At 36.3% G+C, this 21,265-nt stretch overlaps 1 protein-coding gene across 2 annotated transcripts in view; it reads left to right on the forward strand.

Annotated features, from left to right (window-relative positions):
• Positions 1-21,265, forward strand: part of sh2d4ba (SH2 domain containing 4Ba) — a 155,440-nt gene that overhangs the window by 111,592 nt on the left and 22,583 nt on the right. The window contains exons 2-5 of one of the 2 annotated variants that reach the window (XM_087279185.1): positions 7,791-8,114; positions 12,946-13,154; positions 15,456-15,615; positions 15,948-16,095. In XM_087279185.1, the coding sequence (XP_087135311.1) occupies positions 12,989-13,154; positions 15,456-15,615; positions 15,948-16,095 (474 nt within the window). In that variant the 5' untranslated portion in view covers positions 7,791-8,114; positions 12,946-12,988. Of the gene's footprint in view, positions 1-7,790; positions 8,115-12,865; positions 13,155-15,455; positions 15,616-15,947; positions 16,096-21,265 lie in introns of those variants that run through there. The other variant, XM_087279186.1, reaches the window with a different exon arrangement.

Consider the following 21,265-nt stretch of genomic DNA (forward strand, 5'->3'; position numbering starts at 1 on the left):
TGTTCGGAATTAGGGCACCTCTGCGGTTTCATTAGGGGAGGGGCAGAATGAGCAGCTCTGGTGAGACTTCAAATAACAAAAATCAACACAAGCCCAGTCACACCATTATGAAAGCGTGTCAAGTCTCTGAAGCGTACTGCATTGCCATTCAAAGAGGAAATGTCATGGATATAGCGATGCACAAATGCAATTGTCTGTCTTCAAAGAAACAAAGGGAGCACGGATTAGATCACATACTAGGTTTTTAAGCCCTGTTAAAACTGTTAAGCTGAGTTTTAAGGCTTTATGTTAACTTTTTAAGCCCTAACATTACTTTGACAAGAACTATAAAACTAACCCTCCGCTAAATTAATTATATATATATATATACATATATATATATATATATATATATATATATATATATATATACTCAAATGGTCTCCACAGTCATTAGATCTCAATCCAATAAAGCACCTTTGGGATGTGGTGAAATGGGAGATTCACATCATGGAATTGCAGCCGACAAATCTGCAGCAACTGTGTGATGCTATCATGTCAATATGGACCAAAATCTCTGAGGAATATTTCCAATACCTTGTTGAATCTATGCCCCGAAGGAATAAGGCAGTTCTAAAGGAAAAGGGGGTCTAACCCGGTACTAGTAAAGTGTACCTAATAAAGTGGCCGGTGAGTGTACTTAAGTATCAAATAAAAACAATACGATTCTCAATCTTTTACTAAAAACAGTATGTATTTTGAGAGCATTGCACAACTGAATAATAGCAAATATTTAATTATTCCTATTGTTATCGTTATTATTATTTAGCAAGTTAATTGTAATATACCGCATAATTATTGTATACAGAATAAGTATACAGTGTTACTTTTTATCATAGTGTCAGAGTGAATTATAGGTAAGGATCAGATAATCATTAAAATGTTTTTCCTAATGCGGACGAATCAAAAAATCATGCATCTACCACTAATAATTGTTCTCAATGTTGTTCGCAGGATAAACTATTCTGGGCTCCAGTGTGTTTTATGAAGTTTATGAATTCTATATTAAGCCGTGCTGTTGCTGTACATTTTGGAGGTGTGCGTGCGTGCTGCATGCAAACACCCACACAAATCATGAACAGTGGAAAATGTTCATCTCTGCACATTTCACTTTATTTCTCAAAGAAGCTTTTAAGGCTGATTGATCTTTAGTGTGTACAAAAGAGCTGATATGATAAAACAAACACAAATCTGGGGTGCAAATTCAAAGACACAGATTGCCATAATTGAGGAGAAACAACCTCCAGAAATGTGGCTTCCTGCACACAAGCAGCAGGAGGAAGGTTTTTGAAAGGGAGTTTACAAATTACAGGCACCCATGCTGTTTGGCTTGATCGTCTGAGGCTGTATTTATGAACATTACATAAATGTGTGTGTATATATACACACAAATCCCTCACAAATGCATATAATTTTATGGTGCATATGGTGTCTGCTTAGTCATTTTAACACTTCTCCACCCAAGGCAATGCATCTCTCTGACACTCACACAAATCTCAATGTCAATCTGCGTGACTTCACACTAGCACTTAAGCTTCTGTAATAGAGCTATAATGCAGAGTGGGAAAAGAGCGTGGAGCAGTGAAAAAAATCACACAACAGGGACAACTGTCATAACCCCAGCAAGTCTGCCTGGACCAATAAAGAGCGACTCAAACAGCCAGATTGATTTCTGTCTTCTTCTCTCACTGTGTGTTTGATCCAGTGCTTTAATTCCCTCTACTTGTTGTATCTGATCCATACAGCCTTCATCTCTCTGCCCAGTGCGCAACAGATGCGCTGGCTGAAGACTCTCATTGTTGTGTTAATTTATGTGCTGCTGTGCATAGCCCAAGGCAACGTGGGCATCGCAGGTGGGCTGTGCGTATCTCTAAACACGGAAGAGATTGTGTCCATGAGACTGTCTGAGGGAGGAAATATTCCTGCTGCACTTCACCATTGAGCTTTCCCACTCATCTCCAATTCCTTAATTACAAAAAAAGCAGGGACGTTATTACATAAATTAGCTCTGGAAAGGAGTAAGTACAGAAACTGAAAGAGGGAAGACAGGAGGAGGTGGATAAAAATGTGCGGGGAAATGGGTGACAAGTCACTGGAGGGAAGAAAGCAACATAAAGGAGAAAGAATAGTGCCAGAAAGACAGAGCGAGTATGAGAGAGCGTGAATACGGGACTGGCAGACACCATTAGTCAAAGCCTGACAGCAGACTGTGACCGACAGGTAGACCAGTGCCAAGCAGGCAGCGACAGCCTTGGCTCGGATTGGTTCTTCCTGTTTGGAAGCCTTGTTCTTGATTAGTGTTGTTTTGAACGACCGACTAATCTCTAATGGGGAGTTGAAATTTAGCTCAACACTGCCCCCTGTCTGCAATACAGCACACAACTGAAATGTGTAGAGGCAAATCGAGCATTCTTTAAAAAAAAAGGAAAAAGGAAAAAATTAAAAGGGTCATGAATTTAGATGAACAACACACATGGGACCCTCTTTGACTGCAAAAATAGAGAGAGAGGCTGCTGTGTTTTGGTGGACTAACTCAAACAAATCTCCAAGAACATCTCATAAGGAGATCAGCTGCCAGAGAACAAAACGAAAACCCTGAAAAGACAGGACTTCTCATTGGTCATTATTGGTTTCTGCTCTCCACCGATCTCATTTCAATAGTTTTGGCCCTGTAACCACCATGATTTTTATTTAAAATTTATATATACATAATTAAATACAGTTTAATTTTAATAAGGCAAACTTGTTTATTCATTATGGCAAGGCAGTGGCGCAGTAGGTAGTGCTGTCGCCTCACAGCAAGAAGAAGATCGCTGGTTCGAACCTCGGCTCAGTTGGCGGTTCTGTGTGGAGTTTGCATGTTCTCCCTGCCTTCGCGTGGGTTTCCTCCGGGTGCTCCGGTTTCCCCCACAGTCTAAAGACATGCGGTACAGGTGAACTGGGTAGGTTAAATTGTCCGTAGTGTATGAGTGTGTGTGTGTGTGGATGTTTCCCAGAGATGGGTTGCAGCTGGAAGGGCATCCACTGCGTAAAAACTAGCTGGATAAGTTGGCGGTTCATTCCACTGTGGTGACCCCGGATGAATAAAGGGACTAAGCCGACAAGAAAATGAATGAATGAATGTTTATTCATTCATTTTCTTTTTTTCGGCTTAGTTTATTTATTAATCTGGGGTCACCACAGCGGAATAAGCTGCTAACTTATCCAGTATATGTTTTACACAGCGAATGCCCTTCTAGCTGCAACCCTAGCTGCATCCCTTATATATATATATATATATATATATATATATATATATATATATATATATATATATATATATATACGCAGTATATATATATATATACACACATACATACATACATGTTTGCACTGAGTAGTGAGATGCACTTATTCTCATCGCACATGTATATAATGTACATTGTATACAGTATGTGTAAAGTGACAATAAAAGGCATTTTATTCTATTCTATTCTGTTCAAATTTAATTGGAAAAAAACTATATTATTCATATTTGACCCATCGATGGGTTATGACAACACAATACTGTTACTCATGCTCGTGTACTGAGAAATGGTAATTCCAACATAACATTTTAACTATATCTCAACTAACAATAATTTGAATGTCTAGACTGTCTACTTATTATCTAATTAATATAATTATGTAATAGATGGTTCCCAACCAGACATTCTACAGACATTATTCTAAGAATTTAGTTTCAACTACTGCAAGGGCAGACATTGCACCCACAAACCACAGGCTGGATGTCTACAGCACACATAATTGCAAGCACATCTTAAGTTTCAAAGTTGTCATCTGATTCTACATTGTATTCTACAGGATTTCCAAGAGACAAGTGTGAAATGTTCTTTAATGGTCTGACTTTAAACAAGCCACCATGAGGCCAAACTTTAATTTAGAAAAACATTATTTGTGGACAATGATGTTAAATTATTTTCTTTATTCTCTATTTTTACCTGGGGATACTCATCCCGAGGTCCTCAGATTATGCGGAGTCACTGATTGGATCCAAGACCAGCGACGTGATGATCCTAAGGATTCCATATCCGGGACCAGGCCATATCCTGAGCTGCTGCTGCGCTAATGGTCATGGGGAGTTGAGAACATGAGTCTGATTCCAGCGACGCTCCAGGGACAGACGAGTCTTCGCTGAGGCCATCTTCCAGCCTAAACCACGGCGAATGAAGCTCTGCACAAGACTTTTGGCCAGCGGAGAAATTAAAATGGTCGTGCCCAACTGAGTCTGGTTCTCTCAAGGTTTTTTTTCTTCACTCCCATCAGGTGAAGTTTTTTTTCCCTCTCCGCTGTCGCCACTGCCTCGCATGGTTCAGGATTGGTAGAGCTACGCATCGATGAATTGGCTCTTCAGTGTTTGAACTCTCAGTAATGATTAAATCACACTGAACTGAGCTAAACTGAACTGAACTGAACTTAACTGAACTGAACTGAACTTAAACACTAAAACCTGAACCACACTGCTCCAGTTACTGTGACCATTTATGTGAAGCTGCTTTGACACAATCTACATTGTAAAAGCGCTATACAAATAAAGCTGAATTGAATTGAATCATAACTGTTCCCTCTGTGATAAGCAATAACTTTTTAACATTGTATTACAACATAACTTCTGCTAACTATATGCTCACTCAACATTTCAAGAAGGAATTCATGAAAGCTCTGAAGGAGAAACAAGAAGTTTTAAACATAAATCCCTGAGTCCAAAAGGTCTCACTTGTGCTGAGAACTTCTGGTACCAATGGCCCAAAAGGCTATAGAAGCTGTTGATCGATTTTGTCCACTCACATCTGGCAATACACACACACACACACACACGCACACACACACACTCACTTACACATAAAACCTACAGATGGTGAAACACACTCACCCACACATTCAATTCTGCTAGTCCATATCTCATGTGTCATTACAGCTGAGCAAGGAGGTAAAACAAGCTGTCTTGATGCCTGGGGCTTAAGCTTGCTGGGAGATAAATTGACTTTTTAAGAAGTTCCGAAGAGGAAAGCACTTGTGTGAAAGTCCAAATTTTAGCTTTGTCCACCAGAAAGTATCAGTATTGTTTTAATTTGTCAATTTTTATAACATCAGAAGGAAATTGAAAAGCAGGGAAGCAGAATTTTTGAGTATATGAAACAAAGTTTGCAGCCGGAAGGCAAAAAACCTATGCCAGAGTAATTAGTTGTTAATTCTACTGTGGCAACCACTTATAAATCTGGAACTAAGCTGTATTTTTTCAGTATAATAAAAAAGATGGTTAGTTGCACACATATGGAAATATCTTATTCTGTTAACCAAATGTCAATTTTTTGGGTTGTGTTAACTCTTTTAAATACAGTAGGCAATGGAAAATTGAGGACAAAATATAATTTTATCACACTTGCAAAGTTATGATTGTGACATACACTCACCGGCCTCCTTATTAGGTACACCTTACTAGTGCCAGGTTCAGTGCTCTTTCACTTTCAGAACTGCCTCAATCCTTCTTAACATAGATTCAATAAGGAATTGGAAATATTCCTTAGAGATTTTAGTCCATATTGACATGATAACATCACATTGCTGCAGATTTGTTAGCTGCATGTCCATGATACCAAATGTGCTCTATTGGATTGAGACTGGTGATGGTGGAGGCCATTTGAGTACAGTGAACTCATTGTAATGTCCAATAAACCAGTCTGAGGTGATTTGCGCTTTATGACATGGCACATTATTCTGCTGGAAGTAGCCATTAGAAAATGGATACACTGTGGTCATAAAGGAAGGGACATGGTCAGTATCAATACTCGGGTAGACTGTGGCGTTAACACAATGCTCAAATAGATCAGTAGATTGTCTACATTCCTAATTGCATTTAGTTGCTGCCATGTGGTTGGTTGATTAGAAATTTGCGTTAACGAGCAGTTAGAAAGATGTACCTAATAAAGAGGCAGTAAATTTGATATGCTCACAGTGACAAACTTTTTTAGATAAATGATTAAATAAAACATTGAGGAACATAAACAATCTGATATAAATGTAATTTAATTATTAAATTAAAGCAAGAAATATTTAATATATCATTTATACTCGAGAAGCTTAAAAATGTTCTAGAGCACTGGTTCTCAAGATATGTTTACCACTAGTAGTACGCGGGCTTCCTTTTAGTCGCACACGGAGGAATCAAATGTGTCATAAGTACATGCTATATATATTTCAAAATTTATCAAAAATTATTTATATATGAATATGGCATATAATAATATTTATTATATAACATATAGCCTATACTTATGAGGTCCAGGCAACATTTTCAGGTGTTGATGAATTGGCTACTATATACAGCACTTTTCTTTTTACCTAAAGCACATTTTAATTTAAATGTTGACTTTTTTTGTTTGTTTGTTTGTTTGTTTGTTTGTTTGTTTGTTTGTTTGTTTGTTTGTTTGTTTGTTTGTTTGTTTGTTTGTTTGTTTGTTTGTTTTACATATAAGCAGAGTACAGTGTTAACGTTCAGACTATTTATGTTTCAAGTGGCTGACAATAGTAAATATTCTTAATAATAGGAATTAATCTGACACATTTTTGAACTGTGCAGAACTGTAGCTGCTTTACTGGGCTTACTACCCTACTGTATTTCAATACTGCTCATTATGGTGGTATGGTGGTAATTGAAGAGACAATTTTTTTTCTGAGGTGGTACTTGGTAAAAAAGTTTGAGGACCACTGTTCTAGAGAATAATCTATATCAAATCCACCTGAATACAATTAACATATAGATTTTTATTTAATAAAAGAAACCGCGGTAAAACCTGCACAAACACACACAACTCTTCATTACATTCATGAAGGCTCTATAGGAAAAAAACTCAAGGCTCATTTGAAATGGAACAATAACCTTGACACAGAAAGATAAAGGATGAAGGGAGAATTATGCACCATGTGGTTGTTTGTGATGCCCAGCTGAGAACATTAAAACACTAAAATTCATTATAATACACCAAAACACCTTCAGATATTTCATAAGATGCACTGATGCAAATCCAGTCACAAGAAATGTGCTTTGTTCAATCTTTTTTTAATGATGATGATGCTTACAGAAAATGAACAACATTCATTCAATTATTTTCTTGTCGACTTAGTCCCTTTATTAATCCAGGGTCGCCACAGCGGAATGAACCGCCAACTTATCCAGCAAGTTTTTACGCAGCGGATGCCCTTCCAGCCGCAACCCATCTCTGGGAAACATCCACACACACACACACTAAGGACAGTTTAGCCTACCCAGTTCACCTGTACCACATGTCTTTGGACTGTGGGGGAAACCGTAGCACCCGGAGGAAACCAACGGGAACGTAGGGAGAACATGCAAACTCCACACAGAAACGCTAACTGAGCCGAGGCTCGAACCAGCGACCCAGCAACCTTCTTGCTGTGAGGCAACAGCACAACCTACTGCGCCACTGCTTCGCCCTAATGAACAACACGAAGATGAAAAAATTATAATTCATTTCAAACAGATCATCTCAATGTTGTCAGCAGCATTAAATTAGCTTAAAAGGTTTAAAGAATAATACAAAATCTCTCTTGTATAGGCATTAGCAGTGTACCACAAGAGGACAGACTTAATGAAGAAAGCAATGGGCCCAGATGAACCCTAGATAGGACAACAGAGAGGTTTCTAATTACATTAGCAGTATCTCTCTCTGTCTCTCTCTCTCTCTTTATAGGAGTGTGTGTGTGTGTGTGTGTGTGTGTGTGTCTATTTGTGTGCCGAAGTGAGCGACCAAAAGAAAGCGAGCAAGAGAGATCCAGTTGCATTATAGGTTGACAACAGCCCTTGTCTGTTCACCTGTGGGACACTTGTGACCTTCATACTAGAGTCAGGTCACAACATCAATGGAGGCACACAAATCCTCACCATGGACCTGATGGGGAGAAAAACTGCAACATTGAATAAAGCAGAAATCACCTGGCTGTGCTGGACTCTTCAATGACACAGAGAGAAGCTCCATGCTGGCAGGACACAGAGGGATCTGAAGGAGCCAGAGCAGGTCAGTGAGATGAATAATGTAGAAAAACTGACCTAGGAACACAGACTGCACAGTGCTGATGAATGCTAGCGATCGATCTTCTGTGTAGAAAACACCTGCTAAGAGATTATAAAACACAACACAGTGCAACGAGCATCTTAAAAATAGATACTGCTCACAAGTTTGTGTATTTTATTTATCATTATGTATTAATAATAACCAAATGTTATAAATACATGTATATGTTATAAATAGGTTTTAGCCCCCTTTGAATTTTTTCCCAAATGATTCAGGAAATTTTCACGGTATGTCTGATAATAATTTTTCTTCTGGAGGAAGTCTTATTTGTTTTATTTTGACTAAAATAAAAGCAGTTTTTAATTTTTTAAACCATTTTAAGGTCAATATTATCTGCCCCTTTAAGCTATTTTTGTTTTGATAGTCTACAGAACAAACCATCGTTATACAATAACTTGCCTAATTACTCTAACCTGCCTAGTTAACCTAATTAGCCTACTTATGCCTTCAAATGTCACTTTAATCTGGATGTTTAAGTGTCTTGAAAAATATCTAGTAAAATATTATTTACTGTCATCATAACAAATATAAAATAAATCAGTTATTAGAAATGAGTTATTAAAACATAATGTAATGTAAAATATTATGTTTAGAAATGGATGAAAAAAATATTATTTTTGTTAAACAGAAATTGGGGAAAAATAATCATGGGGCTAATAATTCTGACTTCAACTGTATATATATTACACACACACACAAACAAACAAACACACACACACTGACACTCACTACATAACAAAATTCTTGTCACCTATTCAAGTTTTAGGAAATAACAAATAATAATTTGACTTCTAGTTGATCATTTGATATCAGAAGTGGCTTATATGAAAGGCAAAGGCCTCTAGATTACGCTTATTTTACCAAAATAAAATATGATCATGCCTTTAGTTTTAATTATTTTATTAGTACAGTAAGGTCTGACTTTGCTTAGACAAAAGTCTTGTCACTTAACAGAAATAATGTACAGTATAGAATATAAAGTAATGGTGCAGTGGGAAAAAAAAAATTATATTGTGTATGACTCTTATGAGCATGGAGGACTGCATCCATACATCTCTGCAATGACTCAAATAACTTATTAATAAAGTCATCCGGAACGGCACAGAAAGCATTCTTGCAGGACTCCCAGAGTCCAAGATTCTTTGGATTCATCTTCAAAGCCTTCTTCATCTTATCCCAGACATGCTCAATAATGTTCAAGTCTGGTGACTGGGCTGGCCAATGCTGGAGCATCTTGAACTCCTTTGCTTTCTGGATCTTTGATGTGGAGACTGAAGTATGAGAATGAGTGCTATTCTGCTGAAGAATTTGCCCTCTCCTGTGGTTTGTAATGTAATGGGCAGCACAAATGTCTTGATACCTCAGGCTGTTGATGTTGCCATCCACTTTGCAGACCTCTCACACGCCCCTATACAGAATGTAACCCAAACCATGATTTTGTCTTCACCAAACTTGACTGATTTCTCAGAGAACCTTGAGTATATTTGGGTTCAAATGGGACTTCTGCAGTATTCGTGATGATCCGGATGCAGTTCAACAGATGATTCATCTGAAAAATCTACCTTCTGCCACTTTTCCAAATGGTCAATTAGAAGTCAAGTAATTATTTGTTGGTCCAACAACTGGGATCCATGACCAAGCTTTTGTCAGGTAGTATATTTGTACCCATATATAATATATTTATATACACTAATGTGCTTTTTTAAAGTTATTATTTTTGAGTCATTCTTCTTCTTTTATAAATGTCTTTAGCTGCATATAATATACAGTTATAATAGATTTAATCATTTTAAATAATAATAATATATACAAAATTACAGAGATAGAGAAAAAGACCTCCTGTGAAATTTGCATTATTTTTCAAATATGTCCAAAGTGATTTCTACTGAATTAAGTCTTCTTTTAGTAAATGTTGGAAAAACAGAATTTTTATACATATTTTAATAAATCCAAAAACTAAGGTCAATATTATTTGTCCCAATTGGCTATAGAACCATGTTGACTATAAGGTGATTTGCCTAATTAACCAAACTTGCCTGAGGTAAATATTTACAATATTCAAACACTTCTCATTGGAGCTTGTCACATGATCCATTTGACACCTCTCACATATAAACAAACCAACTAAACTCGCACTGCTGTTTGGTAAAAAAAAATCCATGTGGTTAAACAAAAAAGTATCATATAGAACTTTTATTGAGCACATTTTCATATCATAATATAAAGTATATATTTATTCACCCAGCCTTATTTTACAACTTATATTTATGGTTTAATATATAGTGTTCAGTACACACTGTTCAGAATATTTCTTGTATGTCAATATAAAATGTCAGTAAAAAAAAAAAAAAAAAAAAAACGCATTCCTAGGAAAGTCATCCATCTGTTGTGAGAGATGAAGGCTCTTACAGTACATACCCTTCTGTAATGAAAGAAGAAACCAAACTAGCCACGAAGCAAGAAGTGGATGGCCCAGATGCACAACAACAAGAGAACAAGCACATCAGAGTCAGTTTGAGAGACAGACCCCTGACTGCAGCTCAGCTGGCAGCCTTAATGAAAGCAAGTCCAGCTTTATCTGCGTTACAGACATGAAGACTTTCAGATGCTTGCCTTTTTACAGAATATAAAACATCTGACTCTGGCAAACAAAATGACGAGGGAAGAATGAGCAAAAGTACAAACAACTGGTGGTAAACGAACTGCAAATAGTATTATGGAAGGTCAAGCTGTTCTAGATACTGTTTAATCAAAAAAATGTGTTCTATAAAGCAGAAAATATGCATCGGTTTACACGCGGTTAAACACTTTGGCTTTTAATTATTATCCGTTTGATAGAGTGCACAGACAAAGAATTGTCACATGCATACTAGAAAGACAAATTTTGTTCAGTATCTTCACTTCACTTACAGAACTATGAGCGAGAATAATGCATTTATACTTGTTAGAGTAGTAGAGTTTTTTTTTATATGCTCACACATGCTCTCATCATTGTCTATATCTTTTATTTATGTTTTTGTTTTTACAAAGCAAAACAACATCTTTTTTAGCATTTCACAATGTAGCCACAATGCAGTAACATTTTTTAAACATTTCAAAAAGTGTTTACTTGAGTTTAAGTAACAATGCAAACTGTTTACTACTGGCTTATTACCTATATTTTAAGATATTAACTCTTTATTAACACTTATAATGTATGATCTTTTTTTACATCCCTAATATCTAAACTACCACATCACTAACTATTAATAAGAAGCTAATTAGTTTATTGAGCTAAAAGTCTTAATGACTTGTTTATAGTGTGGATTGCACATTAAAATAAAGTGTGACCATTTTTAAATACTTTAAAATAATGTAACCAAAATAAAATGTCTTTAAAATGTAAACAATTAAATAACATGTTTGTCTATCACCAAAATATGATCAGACCAAACTGCCACTTTTTGTAATAATTTTGTATTCAGGTGCTAAAACAATGTAATCTGCATGTTGGAAATAAACCAAAAAAAATAAAAACAGTACCAAAATGGTTTATTGAATGTGTTTATTTTCAACATAGGCTCATTCTGAAAATGTACCCCTGTAGACATTTCTGGAGATCGTGAATTATGTAGGCAGAAGTACATTCGGCTGCATTTTGTTTTTAAAATGAATGCTATGGGACGGTATGATGGCGTTCCTTTTCACGCTTACCAGCTGACCATTTACCTCTATATGGACGGCTTTACCGCTGTTACCAGTTTGTTCAGTTACAGTAGCTTGCCATGTACATTGGTGGACTTAAGATGCAGAGAGTACTTGACCACGATGGGTTTGAGTCTGACAGAATCCAAAAAAATAAGATAAGCAAAAGTAATAAAATAAAGTAAATAACAGGGTGAAAATGTAGTAAAATCTGAAAATGTGGTTCAGGGAAGGGGTGTGCATCAGTCAGTCATTCAGTCAAACAGTCTGTCGACAGCGTCCTTGGTGGATTTACGCGATGACAGCAGGTGCAAATGGCACTCACGAGTGAAATTCCACAAAATCTGTGGAAATTTTTGCGCATATTTTGGACAAAATCTACAGATTTATGCGGAATGATTTTTGCAGTGTAGTAAAAAAAAAAAACTTAAAACCTGAAATAAAAAAACAATTACTTTTTATTTCAGGCTTACAATGCACATCTAAATATATCTAAATAGAAGTCTCACATAATATATCTACTAAAATACAGAAAATGTTACTTTACAAATGGTAATTTAAATAAATCACATAAACACTCACAAATTACTTAATAATATTGCTGAAATTAATATAAAACCTGCATAAATATATATTTTACACACTTACATAGGTTAATATACTGATTTATTGATGAAATAAAATAATCTGCAAATTTCTGCACAACCACATACAATATTTATTGTGGGCCTAAATATAAGTGTAAAAAAGCCAAAAATGTAGGTAAGCATGCCCTAGCAGGTAAAAATTATGCAACAATAGAGATAAACAACTTTTTTTTTCAAACTTTTGAGCAGTAGTCTGTATACAACCTGAACAATGTTTTGCCACTACAACTTAAGAAACTGTTCTAAAACCAACAGTGCCTAACATATAAGTCAATATAAATAAAGCGGGAACTGTGTTACTGTCTCTGGGCATTTGCTGTTGAAGTATCACTTACTTACTTTTAGAAGTAAAATGTTGCTGGCTGTTTCAGGCAAAGCCGAAATAGCAGTTAACTCTTCACCTTGTTTGACTGAAGAAAATCTGTTGTAAATATTTCTGGCAGTTCTCCCACCATTCTCCTTGAGAGCAGAATTTGGCAGTCCAGGATGATGCAACAGATCTTGAGAGACATGTTTGTAGACCCAGAGCTTCTGGCAGAACTGAATGAGGAGCAGAAGCAGATTCTTTTCTACAAAATACGTCAGGAGCAAGTGCGACGATGGACAGCGTGTGAGGGTAGTTGGGAAAATCCTCTGGTCAAGGAGAGAGATGGTGAGTCCAGCAAGGCAATCTTTCCTTGGTCTACTTATATTCTTTTACTGTTGCTGTAGGTATCATACACCCCTAATAGCAACCATTTAGTCATTTTACCAAAAAAAGATATGTATTGTTGCTTATTTCATTGCTTATTATCATAAATTATACCATATAATATTATTTATTTATTTCCTCAATTGTCAGTTGGCCAGATGGTGATTAATCTCCTTTAAATTTTTCAAATATGGGTGTTCAGGACCAGTGAGTTTTTATAAGCTTATGAACAGCTGTTCTTCACTGAAACTAAGAAGAGATTTGAACCTACAAACAGCATTTGATCATTCGCAACTTAATAAGGGACGACTTGGGATTTATTTGACCATTTAATGATTACGGTTGTTTATGCTGGGACAAATACACATCTGATATTTTTACTCACATCATCTGACACATATCAGAATTTGTTTAAACCACTTCCAAATGTATTTTTTAAATATCAGATACTGTGCATACAATCTGATATCTGGACATCTGACTTGCATCTAAACATAAATCCAATTCTAGTGGAATTCCAAGCCGCAGTAAGGGTGATAATCTGTTCACTTATTAGCTATTAAAACACAGCAAGTGCATAAAAATCCTTTCATGTACCTCCTTATTTTATCCAAATAATACAAAGTCCTAATCATAATGTTGCTTCAACATCAATAAGACTACAATGCTGGGTCAAATATGGACAAACCCAATCTTTTGGTTACTTTTTTTTTTACATCATTTTCAAAACTTCACACTTAGCTGATGATTTATAATAAGCTTGTTTGGCATGCTGTCCCGGGAGAGAGCCCTGAGCAGGGCAAGAGAGGAGATTAAGCTCAGTTAGATCTCAAAAACTCCCCCGCTGAAGTTTCTAAGGTAAACTACTTTGAGAAGGAGAAAAACTGATGCTGGGAGCTAGACTATGGTGCACAAGGTACAGTTGCCTCGAACCGGGCCAAAGCACGCTTGTCCCCCTCCCGTCTCCCCCGATGGCCCGCACTCACACCACAAACGGGCCTGGGCACGCTTACGTCATCGATGCTGCACTGTTCAGTGAGAAGCGCTGTCACTCAGCACAATGGAGATTTCTCTAGTTATATCGTTTCAGTCGTTTGATATGCAGTGGCATACAGTCAAATATTTCGCCAAACAGTCCTTAGGGATGCAGTGACACGCAGTCAGATATTTCGCCGAACAGATCCGCCACTTTTGGCGCTCATAAACAATCATAAAGTCGTTGTGCTGCAGGAATGAGGAGGTCTGCTGAAGGTGCGTAGCTGTAGTGCAGTGAGAGTTTTGCGTCTTTAATAATCCACGGCAGTTTGCTTTCACTAAACAGTAAAAATGATTAATAAATCCATATGAAACAGTCCCCTAAAAGTCACGTCTCGCTTGCAGAGGCCAACTGAACCGCGCTCAGGCCCACCTCTTCCAACTGGGCCAGGGCCTGCCAAGTGAACCGTGCCTGAGCCCGATTCAGCGCACTCACATTTCTCAAACGATCCGGGAATCGGGCCTGGGCACGATTCGGATAGCATAGTGTGAGTAGGCCCTCAGTTTACATATGTCGCATTTCTTTGGACGGTGAGAAGAAACTGGGGAACCCGAGAGAAATCCGTATGGACACGGGGAGAACTTGTAAACCTTGCACAGAAATGCCAGCCAGCCCGGCAAGGACCAGAGCTGGCGATGTTCCTGCCGTAGGGGAACAATGTCAACCACTGGGCTGCCATGCTGCCCAATTTAGGTGAAAAGGGAGGAGACGGGGAGCTAAGGGGCTGTTCTTCCAGACAAAGATAGTTGTAGAATGAAGACTGTGGTTATTTATAGTGACTTATTAAAAAATATGATTGGAGGATCTTGATAAGCCAATGCGGGACCGGCTGTGGTCAATCATAAGCATGTGATCCCAAAAAAATTGTTTATAAATTAACTTCATTTAAATTTCAGACATTTCTGTGTGGAGTTTGCATGTTCTCCCTGTGTTTGTATGGGTTTCTTCTGGGTGCTCCGGTTTCCCCCACAGTCCAAAGACATGCGATATAGGTGAACTGAATATATTAAATTGGCCTTAGTATAGGTTGCAGCTAGAAAAAGACATCTGCTGCGTAAAACATATGCTGGAATAGTTGGTGGTTCATTCCGCAGTATATAGTAGACTAATTTAAGCATTTATTCACAAATGAAATAAATAAAATTTTGCGTTTACTTTATTTGATATTTATGTAAAGTTACTTAATCCAGTTTGGTTTTTACATCTGCCTTTATGTCTGTCTCCAGAAAGCAGGAAGAGTGTCCAGTGGCTGCAGGGCAGAGATGGTGAGGTGTGGGTCTGGGTAATGGGGGACGCTCCTGGAGACAAACCATACGAGCTGATTGTCAAAGAGCTGATGGAGGAAAGAGCCAGGCGACAGGCTCAACTAGAAGCCCAGGAGCTCTGGTAAGGACTGGGACCAACTCCATGATCTTTATCTGCATCTCATTTTATTTACAAATATATATATATATATATATATATATATATATATATATATATATATATATATATATATATATATATATATATATATATATATATATATATATTAACGTAGAACAGGTAATCTTTTGTTGTAAAGATTTGACAATTGGGAATCAAACTTTGGGCATAAGCATGGAAGCATAAGGTTTATTTTGTCAGTCATGTTGGATAATACGCCTAAGAAAATAAATGCACAATGTTAAAGTTCCTACAATCTGTAAACATTCCACATATTTGGTCTTTTTTTCTAGGCGTAGGAAAGAGGAAGAAATAAAGCAAAAGTTCAGACATGCCATCACAAAGGAAAAAGCGCGCCTAGTTGCAGGCAAGTGGAAGGAAGAAGCAGAGGACAGGAAGGCAGCCAAGCAGGAAGAGGAACGAATACAAGAGAAGCTAAAGGTGATTGATCAACAAACTTCTAACTGTGCTGCAAAATGAGAATCTATTAATTGGCTTTAGTCAGACAAAAATTACTGCCAGCATTTCATACAGATCCAAACCATCTGCTATAGAGTGTCAGGGGATTAACTAGGAAGTGGAAGTCACAAAAGAAACAATCCAATCAATTACTCGTAGGAGACCTGCAATGATGTCCACCTTTGGGGCCTAACGTTCGTTTGAAGGGTGTTGTTTTCCTTCAAACTCTCTGTAAATTATTTAGGTAAGTGTGCGGAGCGGTAGCTGTATGTGAAGGGGGACTCGCTGTACTCCTATTCTCAGCACCTTCCTTTGAACGACAGAGAACAATGAGGAAAACAGCCAGGCAATCAATACTCAATCTGAAACCAACAGGAGGGCAACTTGCTGCATCAACGACAAAAACTAGGGCTGGGTGCTTTTCTAGTTTCCCAAAATCTCTGTGTATGTGCTTTTGTTCATCATGTTAGTTTTATCTGCTTCCCACTCGGAGGCTAAATGAAACTGAAAATGTTTTACACAGAGCTCGGGCTGTATTTGGTTGATGTTGTGAAAAGTGGATTTTATGTTTTGGAGCAAAAGAGTTAGTGACAACACTCTGTTTAAATAGTTGGGTTGAAGATACCATAACATATGACCCAACTAGGTCATTATAGCACCTTCCCAATTATGGGTTATTTAATCCAATGCGTTGGGGGTATATATTTAACCCAATGCTTTGGGTTATTTTGATGAAATGTTATTTTTTCATTCTGGTATTACTATTGCTACTATTAGTAGTCCTACAGTTAATTTTATTATTATGGCTGTGTAATTAAATAACATACAGTTTTTAAAAATATTGAAAATGCTTAATTTTCATTACATTCACACTTTTGTTGAATTTAAGAATCACAAACAATGAAGAAACTGAACAAAGAGCAGACAGTTATAAACTGTTCAAGCAGAAAACCATGTGTAGATTTAGCAGAATACGGAGCTCTGTGTGCTGTAGAGACTGTCCAGCAGCTGCAGCGGGCTTCACTCAGTGTCCACAATGTACAATACATTTTAACCACATCCAAATGCTTCTAAAAGATGGTCTTAGATAGTGAAACAGATATAAAAACACAACACGGAGAGGTAATTTAATTTAAAAAAATAATAACAATATTGTTGCGTTAGAGCTTAAACAAACTTTATAACGCAAAAACAACATCACGCACGCATGTTAATACAGCTGTTTTGTGTCAGTTAAATCAGTTGACTGTTGAAATTCACATTTTTAACCCAACTGATTGAGTTATTAAAAATAAATAACCAAATAAAGGTTAAAAATAACCCAACAAAGCACCAAATATTTAACTTAACTTTTTGAGGTCTTAATAAACAACCTAATAAAGGTTAAAAATAGCCCAGCAAAGCACCAAATATTTTTAACCAAACCATTAGGTTAAATAAATAACAAAAATTTTTAGAGTGCAGAGTCCTCTAAAATTGATTAAAAATACGTTATGTTACAAGCTATTCGAAATTTACTATTCAGAAATATTTTTAAAGGGTTCTTTTCAAGCATCATGCATGATATTTCCACACTATCTCACAGCTAGTGGCTAATTCTTATAAACTCTTATGATCTCATTCATACACTTCATGCACACATACACTTTGCAGTTACACTTAACAATAACAGTACATGAATAATGATATATTAAAATCAAACTAAACATTACTTTATTAAGAATTAATGATGAGGTAAGGCGTGCACTAATCATGAACTAATTTTAACTATACAACATGGTTCACAAGAGTTCATGTGTAAATAACGGTTACCTTAATAGTCTGTTCATGTTGATGTTGCCAGAACACTTTTCCATTGTTATTCGGTGTAAACGCACTGGTTGAACATGCAGAAAGAGTTCAGGAGTAGTTAATAATGGGTCAATTATGTTGTGTCCCTTCAAGTAATGTCATGATATAATTATACAATAACATATCAGGAGTTCATGGTGGTTAAATAATCATAGACTAATGTGGTAAGTAATATATTAATTAACAAGCAATCATGTACTAATAAGTAATTAAGGTAGCCTAAGTACCTAAGGTAGTCACACATGAACTCTTGTGAATCATGTTGTAGTGAAAATTAGTTCATGATTAGCACATGCGTTAACTCATCATTAGTTCATAATAAAGTAATACCTAGTTTACATATTAATACATCATTAATCATGTACTGTTATTGTAAAGTGTTTCCCAATTCACTTATCCCCCTAATGACTGTTGGGTTTAGGGGTGGGGTTTGGTCCAAAGCCACTTATTAAAAATTTTACATTTTCATATGAACTTGTACGGATTCCTACGAATTAGCCACTAAACTGACAAAATGTCAAATAGTTGTTTCCTCGTGAGATCAGGCTGGATATTTTACAACCAGAATTGATCTTGTCTTTCTCCATAAATATTTCTGATATGATACTGTAAAAAAAATTAGATCTGCATTACCTGTTTAATTTCATTTGTTCAGAATTTGAGCTCAGGTTTATTCACCTTAGTCTCCATGAACTAGCAGGCGCAGCCATCTAAATCTTTTTGGTCAAGACTTCTGGTATCATTCACATCCATTCATTTTCAGACGTTGAAATCAGCTTGTTATTCTGCTTAATGTTGCAAACTGATATTTTCTTATTATACTGTATTTGTTCTTTTTTGTCTGTATAGTCATGTAAACACTTGTTTGTAGAGCAAGTATTTTGACAGTTTTTTTTTTTTTTTGGTGTTTATTATTCCTAGTCATTTCTCCCAAGCAGCTGAATCAGAAATTTGAAAACAATCGCAAAAACCAGCACACTTCCACATTTTAGAATAAGGTCAATGTGTTTTCTAAAATACAAAACTGACAGACAGCTGAAACAAATGTTATCTTCATCTTGAGTTTATTGCACATTTTACGTTTTAAAACGACACAAAATTGTGCTTTTCTACTTTTATTTTTTTAGTGTAGTTAAAATTCAAATAGTTAATGGTGTGTTAAAGGAGTAGTTCACCCAAAAATTAAACAATTCTGCCATCATCAAACCAGTTTGAGTTTTTTTTTTTTTTTTTTTACTAAAAAATGTCAGGGGGAAAAACCTTTAAAAAAGACTTTGACTTGCATTATATGTTTGGTTTCTACAGTGGATGACAATGACTGCTTTTTTACATTCTTCAGAATATCTTGTTTTGTGTTTAACAGAAGAAAGAAATTTGTAAAAGTTAAAGTTAAATGAAAATTTTACCAAAAAACATCTTTAATATTAATCCTCTCTATTTAAAAAATTTAATAAATGTTGAAACTGGAGCGACACAGTGGCTTAGTGGTTATTGCTGTACACTCTCAGAAATAAACGTATGTGAGATGTCAGTGGGGTGGTACCTTTTAAAAAGGTACAAATTTGTATCTAAAAAGTCCATATTAATACCTCAAGGATACATATTAGTACCTTAAAAGTACAAAAGTGTCCCTCTTCAATTTTTAAGGTACAAATTTATACTTTTGAGGTACCGATATGGACCCTTTAGGTACAAATGTGTAACTTTTGAAAAGGTACCACTCCAGTGACAGCTCACGCACCTTTATTTCTGAGAGTGTAGTCTCACAGCAAGAAGGTCGCTGGTTCAAGCCTCGGCTGGGTCAGTAGGCATTTCTGTGTCGAGTTTGCATGTTCCCCTTTGTTCAAATGGGTTTCCTCTGGGTGCTCCGGTTTCCCTTACAATACAAAGACATGCGGTATAGGTGAAATTGAATAAGCTAAATTGTCCGTTGTGTATGTGTGTGAATGCGAGTGTATGGATGTTTCCCAGTACTGGGTTGCAGCTGGAAGGGAATCCACTGTGTAAAACATATGCTGGAGAAGTTGGCAGTTCATTCTGCTGTGGCAATCCCTGATTAATAAGGGGACTAAGCTGAAGGTAAACGAATGAATGAATGAATGAATGAATGAATGAATGAATGAATGAATGAATGAATGAATGAATGAATGAATGGTGCATTAAAGGGGTAGTTCAACCAAAAATAAACAATTCAGCAATCATTTATTCATTCTCCATTTGTTGCAAACCAGTCTAAGTTTCTGTCTTACTAAAGAATGTTAGTTGTAAAACAGACTTTGACTTCCATAATATGTTTAGTTTCTACTGTGGATGACAATGACAAAAAGAATATCTTGTTTTGTGTTTTAACAAAAGTAAGAAATTCATTGAATGAAAATTGTATTTAAAAATCTGTTAATATGTTAACGCCCTGTAATTAAAAATGTATTAACTGCTGAAATGCTGAAACTAACATTAACTAAAATTAATAATTGCTGCTGAAGCATTTTATCCATTGTTCATTTTTAACTAAAATAATCAACTAATAATAAAATCTTCAAGCAGCATTCATTTTTTAAAAGCATTTCATTGTGTTTTCACATCTGCATTATGTATTTTAATTTTGCCTCTGGCCTAAAAACTAGGCGCATAGTAATTCAACAAGCTGAAAAGCATGTCATCTTAGTAAGAACGAGAATTGGTTTGGTTCTAAGAAAGTGAAGGGGGAAAGTCAATTAAACTTAAAGAGGAGATTAGATCCTTCAGGCATCTTCAGCACTACAAAATAGTTATTCAGAAGTTGCATTGATGGCATTATCTTTTCAAAAAGGAAGAAACTGAAAATGGCAAAATGTAGGAGGAGTCAGGGCAGACTGTTTTCCAATACTCACACTGCAGATTCCCAAAGAGGCCTAGATGGTTACCCATGATCTGCAGCCTGGTAATGAGACCTTCTAAAGAAACTTGTCAAATATTAAAGAGCTCATTTATCACGGCCCACATATCACCCCTCATGCTGGAAAGTGCCGAGTCATTCAAATTTGAAGTGTTTTCTTACAATACTCCTTTAAAAAAGATTTTGCCTCGACAAGCTAGAAAGAGCTACAAGAAAAGAAAAGTGGAATCTCTCAAAAGTTACCTAGCAGTTAGATACATACACTTCAGTTATACTAACAGCTTTAATATCTAAAAACGATGTAAGGAAGCTCAAAGAAAAACTCTCTGCCAGTACTTTAGATAAACTGAACAATGTTTTCTGTTACAACTGTAATGACCACAACTGCACTCGTGTTTTTTAGACAATAGTGGTCTAGACAAGGAG

Source organism: Danio rerio, chromosome 13 (genome assembly GCF_052040795.2).
Source record: "Danio rerio strain M-AB ecotype USA chromosome 13, GRCz13ab, whole genome shotgun sequence".
In the NCBI taxonomy this organism is placed as follows: domain Eukaryota; kingdom Metazoa; phylum Chordata; class Actinopteri; order Cypriniformes; family Danionidae; genus Danio; species Danio rerio.